The 21,092-nt window shown below is 40.8% G+C and overlaps 1 protein-coding gene across 1 annotated transcript in view; it reads right to left on the reverse strand.

Annotated features, from left to right (window-relative positions):
- Positions 1 to 20,886, reverse strand: part of fstl5 (follistatin-like 5) — a 166,292-nt gene extending 145,406 nt beyond the window's left edge. Inside the window, exons 1-3 of the mRNA XM_054597138.1 lie at positions 20,877 to 20,886; positions 20,407 to 20,677; positions 20,115 to 20,318 (exon numbers count right to left, since the gene is read on the reverse strand). Coding sequence (XP_054453113.1) covers positions 20,115 to 20,318; positions 20,407 to 20,677; positions 20,877 to 20,886 — 485 coding nt within the window. The remainder of the gene's footprint in view (positions 1 to 20,114; positions 20,319 to 20,406; positions 20,678 to 20,876) is intronic.
- Between the last annotated feature and the right edge of the window lie 206 nt (positions 20,887 to 21,092).

Here is a 21,092-nt window from a genome sequence, read left to right on the forward strand (position 1 = left end):
AAACTTTAATTATGAAATTAACTTAAAACTAAAAAGTTGTTTTATTTTCTCTTGGCTTTCTTGTGAGTTCAAAACTTCCTTTCAACCCAGGTGCAACTAATTCTTAAGATTCGGAGGAAACGCAAACACAATTTTACCATAATACCTATTGAGTCCCTGAGTTTCTTCCTGATTTTAGTTTGCGAAAGCGCCTTAGCTCCTTAAATTTACCGATCTAGAAGGAGAACTCTATTTTCATTGATTCCAAACTATCACGACTCATCTCATCAGCACTTCTTTTTCTTAGAAGAATGTGGCAACATGAACAATCATGTAATATACCCAGAATTCGAAGCCTCGTCCTCACAAAGCCATCATTGTGTAATCACGGGCTATTCATCTGAAATGACACGGTGACAGATGTTTTGGTGAGAGCATGTGCAGCGTCTTTTTTTCCCGCTACGAGAGCGCTTCCTCTGCAGACGCCCAGCTGTGCCGGCAGCTGTATCTGCTGCCGGCTAGCATGGATTCTGCTTTGTGTGCAGCCTCTAAGCTTCCTGTGATCTCCATATTTAGAGGACACGTTTACGTTTAAAATATTTAGCTCATGTCTCTAAGCAGACTGACTGATATGTGACCTTTAGCCTATGCTCCAGTCTGTTTTAATTAATTAGGAGTCTCTGCTGATATATAGAGAAAAGATATTGATTCATTGTCGCTTAAGAAGGCGCTTACGTCAATGACACCTGGGACGTTATAATCTGGTCTGTTGGATTTGCTTTACTTTAAACTTCAGAAAGAGAGAAATCAGTGTTTTCATGCCACATTCTCCTAAGAAAAAGAAGTGCTGATGAGATGAGTCATGTGATAGTTTGGAATCAATGAAAATAGAGTTCTCCTTCTAGATCGGTAAATTTAAGGAGCTAAGATTAACTAACGCAGGCTCACCTTTAAGCCGCCTCTTTTACAGCGGCCTTCTCTTCAAATGGATGAAATGCCAAAGGAAGTATTAGACTTCATTAACTATATCCTGGTTTGTGCTATTCACAGCAGAAATAATGAGCAATAGTAGCTACGGCATGAGGAAATATTTGAAAAGGGCCCCTTTTTAAAAAACCTTCGGCTTTGCTTTCTTTCTTTCTTTTCATCTAAAGGAGCAATTTTCAGAAAGGGGGATTTCTTTCCGGAGCTTAAATTGAGTCCAAATAGTTGAGTTAAATCTGAACAAGCCTTGTAAACAGCCGAAGCCTAAACTTGGCCCAGCCTTGATCATCTCAAATATTCTGGATCACGTCCAAATAAAAGTCACTCGAGCCGCCTAACGTCCTTCCATAATCAACCATGATGTATTCAATAGGACCAGTCATGCTAATGGTCCAATTCATTAACCTAATTAATGAGTTGGCTCAATGAATTCGTATTCATTGGTGTATATATTTTTCTTTCATAGTATAATTGTAATTAAATAACATTTAGGTGTTAATGACAACTCTGTGGGTGTTGTGAAGCAGAGGCACTGAGGGGCTCCACCATCAACCCACATCATTCAATGTGTATAAATATAAGTTTAATATGTAGTCGCCATGTATGAAGATGTGCGCCGTGCACTGAGTGCCATGCTGGAAGCAAATAAAAAAAACATCCTGATGGTGAGGAAGTGAGAAAGGAGTGAATCTTTGAAAAGGCTCCATATTTTCAGTCAATGACTTTTCAACTGATGTGAGAACCAGTTCATTTTTATTTTTTTAAGAACTTTTTAAGAAATAATTCATCACACTGAACTCTGGCTCGCCTTTTTTATTTTGGTCAAAGTTACATTTCATGGTAATTCACATGAAAGCAAAGAGTGGTGTTTTTTTTGTCATCACTTCCAAGTTACAGTAATAAGTTCAAGTGTTTGAAGGGAAGCTGATACATGAGAGAGTCAATAATAAGCCGGTTTGATCCGAGGAAAACAAGAAGGCATAAATCTGAGCGTGACTCGCTGCTACCTCATTACCTGCTGTTGAGGTGCACTTAACTCACAAATTGCTCCGTTGGGGCCGCTCAGGGGCTAGCTGATAAAACCTGTGGTTATCCGGGGCAGCTCTCAGGTGTGACTGTGTGTTATGAAGCATGGTGTTGCTTTCATGCTCGATGAACCTCGTCTGCATGAGTGAAAGTTTACTAAAGACATCAGAGATTTTATAGACAAATGATCAGGTTGTTTGCTTTTTAATTTTCAGACAGCATGACTTGTGATTTGAGCATTAGGGTGGGGGGGGGTGACCACAACAGCAATTTTAAAACACACAATTTGCAATTGAAATCTCCAGAAAAGCTTCTAAATGGACCTTTTGGTGAGATGGTTTTGTGCTGAATCCAAGCAAAGAATTAACTTTGAACCTTAAATTTTAAAGCCAACATAGATGAGAAGTCCTTAAAGCAATCAGGGAAAAAATATGGCAATATCAACATTGACAAGTTTATGACTCCATCCATGGATAAATATCCTGTGATATGATCAAAATGGATACTAAATGGACCTTAAGGTGAGCTTGTTTTGAGCTGCTTTTAATGTCAACAAAGAAATTTGAACCTCAAATTTAAACCCAACATGAACGAGAAGTCCTTCAAGTAACCACTTGAAAGAATTTAAACATGAACATCTACAATTTCTTACAACTAGCAAACTACTCGAGTTTGCTGGTGGGAAGCCAGTGAGGGATCACACATAGTGTAATTGCAATAATAGCTAGAATATCGCTTTCAAGTTTAAAACAGTTGATCTTCCGTTTCCAAGTGGGTTATTACTCACAGTCAAAATATCATTTTTATTTGCATGCCTTGTGGTTAATTGGCTAAAACGTGGAAAAAAAAAACCCAGCAGGGTCCTTTAACTATGACGAAAACCAGCAGAAAGGAATTTCAGAGAAACCCGTCTCATCATTCAAAACCCCTTGGATCAATCACACCACAGTCCCTATGGTGCATTTACAAGCCTGACTCCGCTGCCACAAATAATGAATTCAGACTTCTTAGGATTTGTGAGCCCTCACTTTCTCTGGACTTCAAAGAAGCAACTTGCCGTCTACTACTCATCTTCTAAACCCTTTAGGAGCGCTCCCCTCCGATATAGCCGACTCATTAGACAGGACGCACAGCTCCAAATGCCAAGCGGATAACAGCAGTGTATCCCAGTGCCACCAGATAGCAGATAAAGGAGGAGATAGGCCCTTGTATAAATTTGTTGGCTGCATGTTGTGATGACATAATTCATTATCCCCCCCATCCTTTTTATGAGGCTGTTATCTGTTTCTTTCAGATATCTATCCAAACGCATAAAATGTGATTACACTGAGCTTTGAACTTGCCGTGTTGTGTCTCCCCACTAAATCCCCTTGTGCACCAAAGTTATATTTTACCTCTGAAGTAGGAACGTCACATATGGGGCCAGGGAGTGTGTTAATTTATGGTGTGGGTCATTAGATAACACCTATATAGGGCTATGTCTCCTCTATATATCCGCCTATATGACTGTCAATCATCCCTTTTTACACCAGAATACTCTCTTGCACCTTTAGAATATTCAGTTAATGTGGAGATGGAAATAGTGGATGAGAAACTTTGATTTTTTTTTTTCTGCTCCTGTAGCGACTGCAGAAGCCGAGAGCTAAATCACTTTCAAAGTTAATCTGCTATAAATCCTGGCAGGCAGTCCAAAGCTAGGCAGAGAAACTTCTGAAATCAAACGTGGAATTTCAATGATCCTCAACGCTCAGAAAGTTGGTGCTTCACAAGACTTCAACAACAGTCTCAGGAAACAAAACAAGGCAGGTATTTCCCCTCCTAGATTCCCGCATGACTCCGGTACTGTAGATTGGGATATGAAAGGACTTCTGTTGGAATCACAGTGGACACACATCGAGAGGAGGTGAGGGGATTTGCGGCAGCGAAAAACATTAAGGAAGTCGTGAGGGTAACGGGAGTTCAGCTGGTCAATCACTGGAACGCTAATGAGCCTCTGATGTGTTTCTAACTCAGCAGCTCGCTTTGTTCTCTGCAGGACTATAGATGTTTTGTGTTACGGACTGTGAGCTCTCAGTGAGCGCTAAGACCGGCTGAGCGAACCTGCAGGGACTCAAACTCTATTTTCTGAGCTCAAAAACAGGATGTGCCATTGTCTGTTTCATTTTTCCCCCATTTTCCTTTCACAGCGTCACAATTTTTCGGTCTATTTTAAGACAAAAACACAATAACAATGGAATAACAAATTATGTGGGTTTTTTTAAGAATTTGTTAAGTATGAACATTGGGTCTCCAAAGTCATATGTTTTGGTATGTTGTCTGCATGCCGCTTCAAAACAGATATCAAAGCCCATCAAAGCCAGGCCAGCTGTTTCCACCTTCTTTGTGCAAACAGCTGTCAGTGGTGGCTTCATATTTACTGCAGCGACATGAGAATTGTACCAATCTTCACATTAAACTATATCTTTAAAGTGCTTGGCAGCTGAGGAAGATCATATCAGACAATGGAAGGCCTAAGAACAGCTGCTAAATGGATTTTGTTTGTCAATAACATTGTTACTTTCCCTTTCAGTTTGTTTTATCATACATTTTAATCAAAATGTCTTCAGCCACACACTGTGGCGGTGGCATGTTCTCAAAGTAGACTGAATTTAATTAAAGTGAATAAAAGCAACTTTTCCTAACACCAGAATCTACTTGTTGTGGGACTGTGTTTTTGGCTTCTAAAGAGTGGCACTTGTAAAGAAGCTCCAGATTCTCACAGACTATATCATTTATCTATGATCCAGCCAGGCAGTCCTTAAGAAATGCCAGATAGCACACTGTGACCGGCCCCGGCTGCCAGTTTGTACTGTATGAAAATGTTAACTAATTCATCCTCAGAGAGGGTGCACATTTTTCATCACAGCTTTGAAAAGTGATTCTAATATATCTTTTGTCATGCACAGGATTTCCATCGAGCTTGGCACAACATCTGAGAATCATCAACAGCCTGCTGTGTGCCATCAGCTCCGATTGTACTCTGGGATTCATCCAAAAAAAGCCACAATTATTAACAATTACGATGAGCGAGCACCACAACAACCACACTATATTTAACTGTCGTTTTTACACATCAGGATGTTTTGTGCAGCGACTCCCATAAGTTCTGTATGACAAAGGTTTGACAGCGAGGACTTGGGCGTTATATGGCCCACATTACAGTCATTTACGATAGCAGTCCGGACATATGAGGCAGCGGCAGGAAGGACCTTGACTTTTCTTTTATAGCCGTTTAATTTATAGACCATGTCAAATGTCGTGAGGTGCCGGACGTCGCTACAACTCTGCAGGAAAAAAGGCCTGGCAGAGGCAAATCGGCTCTCCCATTGTGAACAATCATTACATAATCGGACTCATCTGATCTACTGTACTGTGCGGGGAGCACTTGGCCACAGCGGCAGTGGAAACTGAACTGCGACCTGAGATGCCATTAAAATGCAACGCATGGTCGGACCACCAACACCCGACTCCCCAAGTGTCGTACGCTTCCAACAAACAACAGCATTGTTATCTCAGAGACCAGCCCCCCCCCCATCAACCCCACCTGCTTAGACTTATTTCACAAGGTTCAAGCCACACTTGCCGTTAACTCGCTTTCAGCACACTGACAGGATTAGCGCAGAAACGTAAACCCTGTTGACCCTCACCCTGAAGGTTTCCACAACTTCTATTATGGTCCCACCATCTGCCACAGAGCACTGAGACAGAGAAAAAAAGAGCCGTCTCAATGTTTCACCCAGCCTCGGCTTTAAAAGTAGCCACGAAAAGCCTTGTTCTGCTGTGCTGCACGAAATGGGTTATGACAATAACAATTTAACAATCCACTTGGAGTTCAATCAAGACATGGAGTGGAGTGGAGGTCACGCTTCAGAGGTCTAGAGCTGTTTGAAAAGTCAGGAGACAGAGCCTCATGCTGTTGCCTTAGATTGATCTTCCAAGCAAAAGGAAGAAAATAAAAGAAAAAGAAATATGATCCAGTGGAAATGTTCGACTTCGCTGCACAGAGTAGACGTTCTCATACATCATTACAGAAAGTTAAGCACAGGCTGATAATTTAAATTACATTGTTAAGCTTTCTCATCTGTAAATGCTATATGTGATCAAACCCGGTTTTTCTGTTTTGTTTGTTTGCATGCTTTCAGCAGCAGTTTCCTCGCACATGAAAAAGAAATAAAAGGGAAAAGTTTTTTTTTTTCACTTCATCAAACGAACCCCCTGCTTACCAGGAGACGTGAGAGTGTCAGGAAGTAGTGTCTCCTAAACATGGCAGCAGGGTAACGTCTCACAATGTGTGTGGGCCCACTGCACAATAAAGATTCCACACATAGGAGAGGTGGAACTACAAAGACAGACACAGAGACGCAGATGGGAGTTGGCGGCGGTTGCAGCTTAGCTCTGAGTGGGAAGAGGGGAGATGGGAAAGGGCAGAGCGATGTTAGAAGTGTTATTGTTGAGGTGGGTTGGGGTTTGAGCTAGTGAGAGATGAAACGTGGTAACTATTGCTGTGTCAGAACCTATGTTGAACACATTGGGGAATTTAGATTCCCATAGCAGGCACATGTGTTAATTATGTTTTTGTTTGTTATTTTACATGTGACCTTGTGAAATGTGACCCCTGTATTGCAAAAGAGTGTAATCCTGATGGTTACAGAAAGAAAACAGCCACCAGCCATAAATGAATATTGCACAAAAAGCACTGATGTGCATATTATAAAAGTGTGAAGGTGAAAGCAGTGCGTTTAGAAAATCTACTCAATCAATACAGGTGAGTTCTTTCAACCAAGACAGAATTCAAACTATGGAAGTATTAAAAGGAATAGTTTGATATGTTGGTAAATAAGCTTTTTCTCTTTCTTTCTGAGAGTCAGATTAAAGGATTGACACCACTGCGTTTCCATACTTTACTGCGTGTAAAAGTGAACATGTTTTTCTTTTTTTTGTCTTATTGCTGTAACAGTTTTTTGGCAAACTTCACAGAGTCTTGTCATCTCCTGGAGGTAGCCAGACAAATAGTGGAAACACAGAAGTGCTGGGTGGACGGACAAAGTGTTGCTTGTTATGTTTCATAACTTCCTCTAAAAGCACAATGTCTCATTCCGTCTGTGCATGGATTGCATGAGTTGGATACAACATATTATCTACTGAGCTTTAGAGCTGGTAGACGTATTTTTGGATTTTAGATTGAGCCAGATTATCTGTCTCAAGCTAGACTAATCGCCATCCAGCTCTGGGCACAAACATGAGAGTAGTATTGATCTTCTCATCTAACTGTCAGAAAGGAAAAAAAAAACAAATAAGTGCATTTTCCAAAAGGAAAATATTTTCTATCTATGCAGATATCTTTTATTTATTCCATTTTTTTATTTATATTTTTTTGAATTTTTGGGGGGGCATTTCTTCTATATTTGATATAGAGTAAGAGACAGAAAGGAAAGACAGAGGGGATAGAGGGAATGATATGATATGATATGATATATATCTTAAAATATGCAAATAAAACCAAAATCATCTGCAGAATACCAAGTTTGAATCTTTAAATATCAAAACTGGCTTTGGAAACATGTCCAACAGAATGACATGATGACGAATTCTCAGTTTTCTGATGTGAAAAGTGTGTAAATCTCAATCTGCAGTGAACTCACTGAATAAATGCAAGAATACTGCCTTATAAAATGTACCGTATTCCTGCACAGCATGGCACCTTATTCCATTATGTCTTCTTCACATTATACTTCAGTAGCAGTATGATGGTTCTTCACATGTTGACACAATGGATTTCATAGATCCCAAAGAAGCCAGAGGGAGCTGGCAGAGTTGCAGTATGGTTGTTTTCATCTCCCGTGTTTTTTCAGCATCCCAGTGGTAACCACTGGGAGCTTAACATAGACAGTACAGTTGTCATGGACAGGACAGGACAGGACTTGGCAGTGAAAAATGAGCTGCTGAAAGCCATAAAAGTAACACTTAACACAAAGTATGCATCTTAAAACCAGTTTGCTCGTAGAAAACATCTCAGAGTGTTATTGGTAATGATTTTTGAATCTGCTGCAACCCCGGGACATCTGAGATTATCATGAAGATCGTAAAAAAGGTGCCATTTTCAGCAATTCTCCTCCCCAACATACAGCTTCATAGTCGTGCCCCCCCCCCCTCCACCCCCTCCAATACCAGCTGCCATTACAGAGAGTGCCCACACCTTCACACGCAGTGCTTTTTTCCCCTCTCAAATCTGAAAATGCTTTGATCAGTTTCCTAGCATTATTTCCCTTCTTTGCAGTGGAAAAAAAAATATCGACTCAAAGGCCTTTGCCTCCCCGCAGTGCTCGAAGAAAGTCATTGTAATGAAATGAAAAGCAGAGCAGCTCCATTAACACCACTACCTGCTCAGCTGGCACCATCTCCTACCTGTTGTTAAATGGTCTAATTGGATCTGAGCTAAAGGGGGGGAAAGAAAGGAGAGGGTGGTCTTGGTGTGGTGGTGGGAGGAGGGGGGTGTTTCCCCTGTGGGAATATTGCAAACCATGTTGTTTGGCTTCATTGGTGTCCTTGTGGGTTTTGAGATAACTGTGAACCGAGTGAATCACTATCATATATCAGAGCAGGAAGATTATTCTAAATAAAAACAAATAGCATTGTCTTTTCTCTCTCTTTCCATTTCCCTCTTCAACAGAATGATATTTATTGAGACTAGTATGTTTTTCAAGAATATAAATGTATAAATATATATGTAACCTATATAAATGATAGTTGGTTGCTGGTTCATATACAAGTGGAGATTCAATTAGTCAGTGCAGCCTTGAAGAATAGACCCACTCATTCATCCAATGTGCGACTGGAAATAGATTTTATCTTTTGGTTTCAAAGAGCTTTCACAGATAAAGTGAATGAATTGTGGGAATAAAAGGATTGGAGTTGGATTGTAAAAGCCCAAAGATGGCTGAACGCTCGATGTGCATGGTTTATGTAGCGTTCACGCTTCCTCTGCAGGATTTTCAATTACTGTCGCAATTAATAGAGAAATGTGTTGCCATTATTGTCTGTGAGCCCGGTAAATCACACAGAATGTCAAAATGATGAAGGAAACACAACATGGTCAGAATGATGAGTCTCCCTTTTATGGGTTGTGTGAGTAAATAAGGTTGTTACCAGACTAATCAGGAGTATAACGCCTCGCGTGCAAATTCAGTAAAGTGGGTGCTTATTTTGAGCAAGTCCTAAATAAAAGTCATCATAATATTATATAGTTTCACATGATAAAATATACAAGTAAAGGTCCCATATTGAAAGTATAACCGAAGTAAAATAACTTAACGCAGAATAATATCCGCCAGGAGTCTCACACTATCATATATTTATATGATATCTATAGTTATGCTATTATATTAATCAATTATTAACGTGCAATTGTCATTGTTGTCAAGGTGAAGCTAATTCTAAACATTTTATACCCTGTTTGGAGGTTTTATCTTTAACAACGCATCATATTTTATTATAAATCACACAGTATAACTTGTTTTGTAAAGTGTCAGATTACTTTTCCTTCTAAATGTAATGGAGTAAAAGTACACATGTGCAGTGATTTACTCAACCTACTTGAGTAAATGTAGGCTGTCTAGTTACATTCTACCATTGTTGACACATAGTATGATGTTTTTCATATAATTTAATGAGTCCTACGCGGTATTTTTTCATATCTTTATAGTAATTCTGTTGTATATCTTTTGTCCTGAGGCTACAGCAGAAACCTCTCAAAGGATTTCAGCCTGTAAATCTGAGTCGTATCGATGGCAGAACTTAATCTGGCTTTAGGTTAGCTCTTACTCCATCTGCTGCACCATCGCAGCAAAAAAAAAAAAAAAACAAAAAAAAAAAACACCCCCAGATTTCATTCGCAAACCATCAAACAACACAATTAATGGACCATCCCCATCGCGCTGCAGGAACCTGGAATATACTGCCAAATGAGGCAAGGCGCAAAGCTGAGGATGGAAAAACAAAAAGTATAATCCCTCTGCTGCTAACGGTGTCACTCAAGGATTAGCGTGCCAAGGATGAGAAAAAAATAGAAAAAGAAAAAAAAACACACTAAGTAGTGCGCGGATACATTAAAAGCTCCGGGCAATGTGGCGTGTCTCCAGCCGTTCTGGGGGAAACATTGCTTCTTTTTTTTTTGTCACAGGACGTTTCTGTCCTCACTGAATAACAGAGACTGTAATCTCAACTTCACATATCCTGATATCAGTTGATTTCAGCCTCCGGGGTCCTGGAGACAAGTCAATTGAAATGGTGAAAGCTTGAGGCGACAGATTCATTTTTATTTTTCCTCCTCTCTCTCTCTCTCTCTCTCTCCTCTCTCTCTCTCTCTCTGAGTCGAGGACAGTGACCTGCTGGATTATCAGAGAAGAGTTGTGGCGCCTCACCGATGATGAGGGTTAAGCTTTCTGACAGAGAGATGGAGGGATGGAGCTCTCCAACAAATGACTCCACAACAATGAGAAATAAAAAGCATGTTACCTGTGTGTCCAGACGTAAACCATCCAGGAGGATAATCCAAGCGAGATTAGGAAGCAGCACTTCTCAACAAACTATTATTAGTGATAATCTCGACCTCCGGCCAAATCCACGGTTGGTGTAATTGAGAGAGAGAGAGAGAGAGAGAGAGAGAGAGAGAGAGAGAGAGAGCTGTCCTCAGGAGAAGTTTGCACCTATAAGCAGCCAAAGGAGAGGTTGTTAAATCCTTTCCCAAAATATCGACAATGTGCAGCAGAGCCCACAGAGCAGGACGGAGGAGGAAGAAGAGGAAGAAGAAAAGAAAAGAAGAAGAAGAGGTGGTGGAGGTGGAGGTGGAGAGAGACTGTAGACTGGAGTTCAGCACCACGGCGCAGTGGACAGCTCCGATGGCGCAGCGATCTCACCTCGGCCGCTCTCGGGTCTCTTGTGCGCCACCGAGGCAGGAGCCGCCAGCCCCAACCTCACCTACTGGCTGAGTCCCCGGCCGGATTTACATACAATCACGAGGGAGGGAGGGAGAGGAGGAGGAGGAGGAGGAGGAGGAGGAGGAGGAGAGGAGGAGAGGTGCAGGGATGAACCAATCGTGAATATCCCGTAGTAGGCAGTAGAAGCAACAAAAACGAGAAAGCGAAACTGTCCTTGAATAAGAGGGGAGGAAAAAGAAAGAGGGGAGAGAGAGAGAGAGAGAGAGAGTTAAAGGATGCCCCAGTCACTCACTCTGCACATGCATACATGATGCTGTACTCCAGTGATGGAGTGGTGAATAAAAAGGGGCTTTTATTGAAGTACTACATCACCACACTATGCTGTATGACCTCCAGGTGATTATTACTAAAGATGAGGTTGACCCCTAAAAAAATCAACTTTATTCTCTTACGTATATTTGATTTCTTTTCTTTAAAGACATTTTTGGTCACCATAAAGAGAATTAAAAGCTTTAAATAAGAAGTTTTTTGTATTATTTATAAGTAGTAGTACTTAAAAGCAGCTAAGTACATTTACAAAAGGTAGTAACTTTATTACTTTATACTTCTACTCCACTACATTTCTTAAGGAAATATTGTACTTATTACCATCTATCTGACATTTACTTATTATACCTAAGAGTTCCAGATGTTTCACACAAGAAATATCATCAAATTAAATATAATGTCTTGTTATGGATTCAGTTTAAATCAGTTCCACCTCAACCAGCAACAACATTAAAATGCTGCTTACTGTTAATGTGTCAGTAATGATAATGAACACTCGTATAATATATCATGATCTCACACTCTAAAAGTGTCCAATCTTCATCAAGAGAACTGTTGAGTACATTTTGCTGATGGTATTTCTGTACTTTTACTAAAGTAAGATTCTGAATGAAGGACTTTTACTTGAAACAGAGTAGTTTTGCATTGTGGTGTTAATACACCACAAAAGTACTTTTTCTACAAATGTGGTCGTAGTAGTAGTAGTAGTAGTAGTAGTTATTGTTTACCAAGGAATACTTGCACAAGTACTCAGTCAGCATGGACTGAAAGTGGTGGGAGAAGTATTCAGATCCTGAAGTGAAAGTAATGAGAAAGTACTCTACATACAAGTTATAAGCAAAGCATAAGCTTCTTGGGGCATCAAAGTAAAAGCACCAATTATGAATAATGGCTCCTTTCAGAGTTATTGATTTTGATGCATTACCAAGTAAGCTGCATTTCAGTGTTGTAGCTGGTTGAGGTAGAGCTATTTACAACAAACAATCTGTAAAATGCATCTTATATTTGATAAGATAATCATATATTTACTTTTATATTACTAAACAAGAGGGGTCAAATCAATTTAATGGAGTAAAAAAAATAAAAATAACTTTTTCTAAGAGCAACACTCTACATATGACATTTCATTTCAAGCAAAGGCAATTTCCTCCTCTTCCAAAGCTCTACAAATAACATCTGAAACAAAAGGTTTTCTAACTAAAACACAACTCAAATATTTTATAAACATCTAACCAGTGGTAGAGATGAAGGACATTCACCATAATCATATAAAGAACAATACAAATGGACTTTGTCTTCAGTTAAACCTGAATAACTTAACAGTCCTTCCTGAACAGGGAGACCCTTTCTATAGCTGCAGCACACTTAAACATACAGTCATTGTGCACACAGCAATCTTTCATTTTGACAAGTAGTTATAGCCCCTTAAGACTGGTTTTAAAATAACTTGCATCAGGTCAATACCATTGCATGAATGTGTGCTACATCTTCATCACGTCAGAAGTTTGTTTGTGTTGTGTGCAAATGCAGCTATTTATGCATTTAATCATAATTTATTCATGTATTTATTTCTGTTTAGCCTTTTGTTTTGCCTAGTTTCTATTCACGTCAATTTTCCTGTCTCCAATTAAAACTTCAAGACATCAGACTCTTAATGTATGCACTGTACCGCCGGCTGCCCTTGGCGTATTGTAATTTTGTTAAGAATGTGTGCCACAACAATAAAAAAACTGTTTTTTTAACGTCAGTCACAATCACACAGAGAACAAGGTAATGAAATTCCTCCTCTACATTTTTCACATATTGATCTTTAGGAGAAGTGAGCTGTGCTAAAAGCAGCCGGGGAGAAAATTCAGGTTCATAGTCTCGCTATCTTTGAGATGCGGAAAGGAAGAGTCGGGGATAGAACCGCCGACCTGAGGGTTAAAAGTCGACCCGCTCCACTGCCTGAACCACTCGGCCCATTATTTACTGTATATATGGATTTGAATTGTTTAGATATTAAATACTGCTTCTTTTCAGTGCATAAACATACATGTGTGTTTTACTGCAAGTTGCGGAGGTGATGTTTTACACACCTGCTAGCATTTTTTCAGGCAAGCAAAGATTTCTGATACATTCATGTCATTATTAGAGTTGTGGGAGATATTGACTTATCAGTGTTTCAGTCTAATCAGTAACCTGATAGTTGTGACTCCCCACTAGAATGAACAGGGTTTAAAATAATGTATTAGTGTAAAACTTAAATGAGGTGTCGTAAATTCATTCCCATGACAACTGCCCGCGTACACAAAATTGTTTCTCACACTGCTACTTGGATAAAAACCAACTCCATGAAAATACCACAACGCCAATATTGGTTGATCCTGCAAAATCCCCAGATTACTCTCACACTCATACTGATGCCTTTATAGGACCTTCTGAATGCTGGTCATCGGTGCCACCGGGTTGGATTCCACGCAAAATCTGATGAAATCATGCAGAATAGTGAGAGGGTTTTCGAAAACGACTCTGGTGTTTAGAAACACTACCACTATCGTACACATGGGCCGCTAAAATAAAAACAAAATGAAAAGTTCCTTGTAGCTTTAAATTAGACTAAATTATGAACTGAATTGATTTGAATTGTCAGTCACCATTCTACAGTATGGACTACTCAGATCACCTCTAGGTAGGGTCAAGTTTTTGCAACTAAAGCTACTTGGTTCAGGGTATAAAAAACAGTTTATGGTCAATAAAACCAACATTAAGTTGTTTACGCTGCAATAACTTTACCAAGGAACCAAAAACCTTTGAGGAAGTTAACACCTTTTTTTCAGGTGATTAAAAAAACCCTTAGTTTCAGGTGGTATTGAGGAGATCGGATTCAAACCGTGTTCTGCATTGATAAAGTCAGCCACTTCGTATGCCCAATACCTCCTTCCTCTCTAGCTTGTGGGAGAGAACAGACACTATTTACCATAAGAGGTCACTTGTCAGGAAAACACAGGTAATTTTAAGCATTTAAACAAACAACCAACTGTTGTTTTGTGGTGAGGACAGACTTCTCTTGTGATACAACCCGAGCCTGAAATGACCCGAGACAAGACGGAAAGCTGTCTCGTCTTTATTTAATTGAAGGAAATTGAATTGCATCCAGCTGTTTACTTGTTCTAAGCTCTTTCACCAAGAGACAATAGACAAGTCAATCTGAATGTCGTCTGCATAGCTGTGATAAGCAACGTTATTGTCATGTGTGATTTGACCTGGAGACAGATCTCTTTCCTCCAGGCCTCATCTGTCCCCGACCAAGTCAAGCCGAAGACTTTCTCTTCCTACATCCTCCTTTATATCATTACTTACGTCACTTTATGCTTTCATATAGGTTCTTCTTTATATTCTATTGCCATTTTAATTATATATACACCTTTTACTTTACTTTTCCTATTTAACTGTTCAACAACCAAATTTCATGCCGAGAATCAATAGAGGTTTATCTCATCACCGTGGTTGCACCTAACTTAATGTTAAAACACCAGTGTTCTCATTACATGCTCAGAGCAACTGATCTAGTATAAACTGCAAGATAGCTCATACAAACAAACACAAGCTTTTTATCAACGAGACTACCGTTTATGTTCCGAGCAAAGCTGAAAGTAAATCTTGAAATTTGGTCACATCAGTGCTTAGCGTCCTTAGTCAATTGACTCATGTGAGTCGCTGATAAGGTTGTGAGTCGTTTTCTCGGTCGAGTAAAACTTAACTAAGCAACATATCCTCATAAAACAGTTTGTGTTACATCTTACAAAAAGTTATTCCTTGTTTTTCCTGCGTTCTTTTCTGCGAAAGCCATTGACGGGTGACAATTTCCGCTCGTTACATGCACAGGGACTTCTCAAAGTAACCTTCCGTCTTCAAAGGAAACAACAATAAGGTTTAGGCAACAAAACTTCTTGGTTAGGTTCAGGAATATGTTCAGGATTATGTGGACAAAATACGAAATAATTCGGATTACGGCACATTGGTTTTTTTTAATCTTTTGCTACAAATGCTGGATGAGACCATCCTGACCTAAAATGAGTTTGTTGCCTAAACGAAACTTCCTGTGAAGATGGTACGTTTATCTTGAAAAGACACTATGCATGTAACAAGCCTATGTTGAAAAAACATCACTGGCACGTAAGAGGGGTACTGAGCAAGCCGAGGTATTTGACGCACTGGGATGTAAATGTGTTGGTCAAAGAATATTTAATATCTGTAATATTAAGTGCAGAGAAAAAAATGACGACGTAGCACAAGAGATTAACCGACCACAGAAACATGTTTTCATGTAAATCCTGATGAAGCAAATCGTGAGCTTCATGCCTCATGTGTAACTATACTGCCGGAGTCACATCGATGCATCTAATCAAACATGATGCACATGCTCACACTCACTCAGCACGTATGCCTGATGTGTTGCTGCTCCTGCAAAATGAAGTTAAAGCATGATTCATTAAGGCGGGTAAGAGGGAGCTCTCCCTTGACATTCTCTCTGCAAATCCAGAGATTACGCTGCCACATCTGTGCTTATAAACAACCCGAGGGTGTATGTCACATGGGGGCGGCTGAGATGGCTGTAATTTATCATGCCGACAATTAATGGCCTGCATGTTGAATAAAGAAGAGGGGAGATAGAAATGTGCCTCTGTAGCATGTTGTAGCATTTTGTTTTTACAGCTGGGAGTTCATTTTGTCTATGTGTGGGTTTCTTCATTATGTGTGCTGGCTGTCGTGTTTGAGAGTACAATAGTTTGTGGGTGTGTTGGTTTGGAAAGTTTGGTGGTAGAAAGTCCACTTCTGTATGTGTGCGTGTTTGAATGAAAGTGGCCCTATTATGCTTTTCCACTTTTTCCCTCTTCTTTAGTGTGTTATATATTTTTTTCCGTAGAGTGTAAAACCTGAAGTTCACGCCTAAAAGGAGTTACCCTCCCCCTCAGAAGCGCCTGAGCTGCCTGAAACGGCTCCATTGAATTCTCTCCTTCACTTCTGTAACTTTATGAGGTCATAATGTTACGGGAGTGACGTAAAACTCTCCAGCCAGTCTCAACAAAAGAGAGAGACGGGGTTGAGGCTCACATCTACCATGGTATAGTGGTTACGGAAGCAGTCTCTCACCCAGGTGGCCTGGGTTTGAATCCCATTGTGACCTGTTGTTCATTTGTCATGCTCTGGAGGGAGAGTTTTTTGAAATGTGAAATGTTGACTAATCACAACAGAGCGGGCTAGCTGACCAATCAGAGCAGACTTTGCTTTCTGGAGGGAGGAGCAAGTGCTACAACAGAGCATTTCAGAGAGAGGGTGAGAAGAGATGCTGCAGGACAGCCAGGATGAAAACAAGGAGGATTATGAGCATTAACGCATGTAAACATGTTGGCATAATAGGGCCTGTTTAAGTTATTTGCATGCATATGTGCGTGTTAGCTGGTCTTTTTTTTACATTTGTGTTTGTAGGGATTTACACAAAAAAGAATGGCAGTGAGAATAATCAGCCTGTGTGTGTGTCGGTGTGCGGTGAAGACAGTAATAGATTGTGACAAATTGTACAGGGAGCGTCAGCAGGGGCCCTGCTCACACAGATGTGATATGTGACCAGTTTCACATCTCATTATCAGGTAAACTTCACGGCGGCGTGCACGGCTCCAGATTGCGATGTCAACTCGACGCACATTTGCTGCGACTGCTGCATCAGGGCCGAGCATTTTGCTCCCACTCTCCACGCTGCGGGCCTCTACTCCAACAGAGTGACATTAGTTTGGACCCATCTTCCAGAGCCGAGGCTTTTCCATTTGACCTCTGTGAATTAATGCAGCAGTTGTGCTGAAGAATCACCCCTGCATGCACTCTCTGGGAGCCAACAAAGGAGTACTTGTGAGCTCCAATGGTAGATTGAGTTGTCAGATGTTTGAAAAGAAAAGATGGCTATGGTCAAAAACTTATTACAACAAATAAGGGAAAGTGGATTTCTTAAGTAATTGGTTTAAAAATGGTACAGCAGGATTTTCGGTAAGCAGATCCTTCAGTATGTAAAGATGTTGAAGAAAAATACTGATTAATGCTGGAATAACTTGTCAATGAACAGATTGGTCATTGGACACCAGATTTTTTTAAATTCTCACGTAATTTATCAAGCAAACATGCCAAGCTTTGCCATGCATCACTTTACTGTAACGCAGTCTTTAAAACCAGGAAAAGACAACACTTATGCCATATTATAAATCTATTCTAGTATATCATATCGATATAATATCAATCTATTGCCCAGTCCTAATGTTAGATATTAGAAATAAACCTGACAGTAGTACCTGGACTCATGTAATATGGTGCCTCACAGCTACACTGGACTTTGTCTAGCAACTCTCTGTTCTGTGTGTTTGGAGACTGTGGTGTGTTTCACTGCTCTCGAATGCTTTCAGCAGCCCTCGCTCACTGACCACCGTTTTCAGCTCCTGGCGCTTTGAAAGTGAGTGGAAGTCTTTGCTGAGTCAGTCCTGATGGAATAGTCTGTGCGGGTGCATTCATAATGCAGTAGTCGCGGCACTTTGAGTGAAAGCTTTTTGTGTGAGGTCAGAGTCCAAACGGCGGTCTAATCACAAGCTAGAAACCCAAACATCCCTCTGAGTAGGACATGCCATCACGCTGCTTCCAGGCCCACTCGACTTTTATTGACGGCCAGTGTTTGCTGCACTCAAATCATCCTGCCAACGGAGTCAGTCCAGAATTCATGGAAAAAAATGAATCGGTGCTTAACAGATTGGCTATTTATTCTAATTAGTAAACATGTACTATAAAAGGAAAAGAAGCAGACAGTTTAGTAATTATTCTTGCATATTTAATTATTTTTGGACCTTCCTTACGATTCCAGAAACATTTGAAAGTGTTTCCTGAACGTCTCAGCACCTACTACTGTAGCCAAACGCTTTCCCAGAGGACGCAGACCAAAAAGTGGATCATCACTGATCAAAAACTTTTTTTGTAGCTACTACAACTGAGTGTTGTAGTCTCTTGAAGTGCTCCTTAGCTAAGCATTGATTCCCAAAGGATGTGGAATGAAATCTGACTCAGCAGGATGAAAAACATGAAGCATTTCTTTGACATGAAGAGACACGGTCCAGATTTAAAGCAGGTCTAGGAATGAGATCAATGGCAGGAAGGAAAAACTGAGAGCTTCAAGAAAACTTTGACAAACTTTGATTCCAATATTTCAATGGTGTTTTATCATCTGACAACATGATTTTTACTGAAATTAGATCTTCAAAATAATTTGTGGAAATGTTTAGTCTTGCATTGCAACTGGACAAAGCCGTATCTATAAATGGAGAGACGAACAAAGTCGTCACAGATTTAAATATATCTACACAAACCATTTGAATGCCATCTCATAGTTCCCTTTAACATTTGGCATAATCACGTGGCTCCTAGTGAGTGGAGTGGGTTTGGATAGAGCAAAGACTATGTATTAAGAATATAAACCTAAAGAAGATTTTATGCCACCCAATATATTTTAAGGCATTTTTCCCAATTTAACAACAAAGCATAAATGCTGTAAGTCTCTAAAAATCAACATAAACACCAGATAAAAAGAAATTAAATATGGATCAAACAAACATGCGGTCCATATTGTTACATAATCATCAAAACTTAAAAACATTATAAAAAAAACTCAAAAGGAACTGTTAGAAAGATTCAAAGAAAGCTGTTAAACTTAACGTACTTAAAAACATTATAAAAAAAACTCAAAAGGAACTGTTAGAAAGATTCAAAGAAAGCTGTTAAACTTAACGTAGGGAAACGTCAATTAATTATTTCAGCAGCGGCTGAAGCCAAATCATCTTCAGCTGTTTACAGGTTTCTGGGTCATAATTAAAGCCTTTAGATTATAATTAAAATCAGCATAAATGTAGAATTTAAGGAATATCATTAAATTTGACATCAAATTAGCCTCATGACCTTAGAGGTGCAAGATAAATTCGGGAGCATTTCAAATTGCATCTCAACGGCGAGCCGGCGGTTCATAGCTAACGGCGCTAACAGTACAAAGCGACAGAGTTAACGGTGGTTACCTAACGGGGAACCGTAGGGTGCTATGCTTTTGTGAAGACGGTCAGAACCGCATTATCAGGTGTAACTGCCTCATGAAAGCAGTGCAGAGCGGCGGCCATAAGCTAGCCAGTGAGACACACGATCGAACATGCGCTAAAACCACAAGCAGCCAGTCAGCTATGTCAACAGAGCAAGGAGAAACTCAGATTACATCACACACAGTGGGAGAGCCAGTTCATTCTCTACTCAGGTCGACATTACTAAACTATATCTTTACACAGCAAATAGTTGTTTGATCCTATATTAATGCTCTGAATGTTAAATACAGCTCCTTTGAGACATGAGTTTCATCACAGAGTACAACACATTTGGTTTTCCTACGTGGCTAATGAACAACCCAATCACGCCTTTGCTCTTACATCTGTGATTTATATGCATGTCTGCATTCTGTCCATATTGTGATCAGATCTCATTATGCAGAGCAAGCGAACATGGCAGCTCTTGCTGTAGTCTTTCTTTTGCTGCAGAGGAGGTGAGGATTAGACCAGACGCAGCAATCAACCGATGTGAGGACACGGCTCGTCCCGTTTGGATTCGCTTTTTTTCTGGTGGGGAGAGCAAGCAGAGGTCATGCTGAATGAGTTTCTAGTTGTACTGAAGAGCACTTAAAAAGGCCCAGGCCAGGCCAACCACCAAGAAACAGGTGAAGTCCTTCCTGGGACTAGTCGGGTACTATCAGAGGTTCATCCCTGCCTGGTCCACCTAACCGGAGGACCCCCCGGACCGAGTGAAACGGAGGAGGTGAGGAAGCCTGGACCGAGCCCGTGCTCATCACCCCGGACTTCAGCCTCCCCTTCGTGGTACACACGGACGCGTCTGAGGTGGGGCTGGGAGCCTATCTCAGGTCCGGTCAGGGAGAGGAGCATGGCCTTCATCAGCCGGAAGCTCCTGGCCAGCGAAAGGGGCCTACTCAACGGTGGAGGAGGCGCTGGCAATCAAGTCGGACCCTAGAAAAGCTCCGTTACTACCTCGGTCGGAACTTTAGCCTGGTCACCGACCACGCCCCCTAAAGTGGATGGCAACGGCCAAGGACACCAACGCCAGGGTGACGCTGGTTCCTGGCCCTGCAAGACTACCGCTTCCAGGTGGTTCATCGACCCGGAAGGGCTCACGGTAACGCCGACGCACTGTCCCGGGCGGGACGCCTGCTGGGCTAGGAGAACCCCGGCTTGCTGCTGAGGATGGGGTGTGGGCAACCCCACGCCATTGGCCAGGGGCCAGCCGCTGCAGCACCCGCCCCGTGGACGGGTGGTGGAAACACCAGGCTAAAAGAAGTGTTTTACAGCAGTTAACAGTTTGTGTAGTGAGAAGTGTGCTCGTCTGCACATCTAACTAAACCCAACACTGATGTCACGCTGTACTGACACACCCTGGAGTACACTTCTACATCACTGCAGCAAGTTGAGAAGTTAAAACACTGGAGATCTGGTGGTAATATGTTTGATGATTTTTTTCATTTGGTACCTGAAGACATAGTGATGTTTCTAACTTCAGTGACGGCATCTCTTTGTGTCGTGATTCAGGATCGTACTCACAAATTTGACAGATCTGCTACTGGAAATGTTTAGTTACACCACAACTGCATCATCAGGGACTGGGGGCATGTAACCGAGTACATTTACTCAAGTATCTTTAGGTTCTAGCTACTTTGTTTGACAATTTTACGTTACTTTCAGGTGA

This window comes from Anoplopoma fimbria, chromosome 4 (genome assembly GCF_027596085.1).
Source record: "Anoplopoma fimbria isolate UVic2021 breed Golden Eagle Sablefish chromosome 4, Afim_UVic_2022, whole genome shotgun sequence".
NCBI lineage: Eukaryota > Metazoa > Chordata > Actinopteri > Perciformes > Anoplopomatidae > Anoplopoma > Anoplopoma fimbria.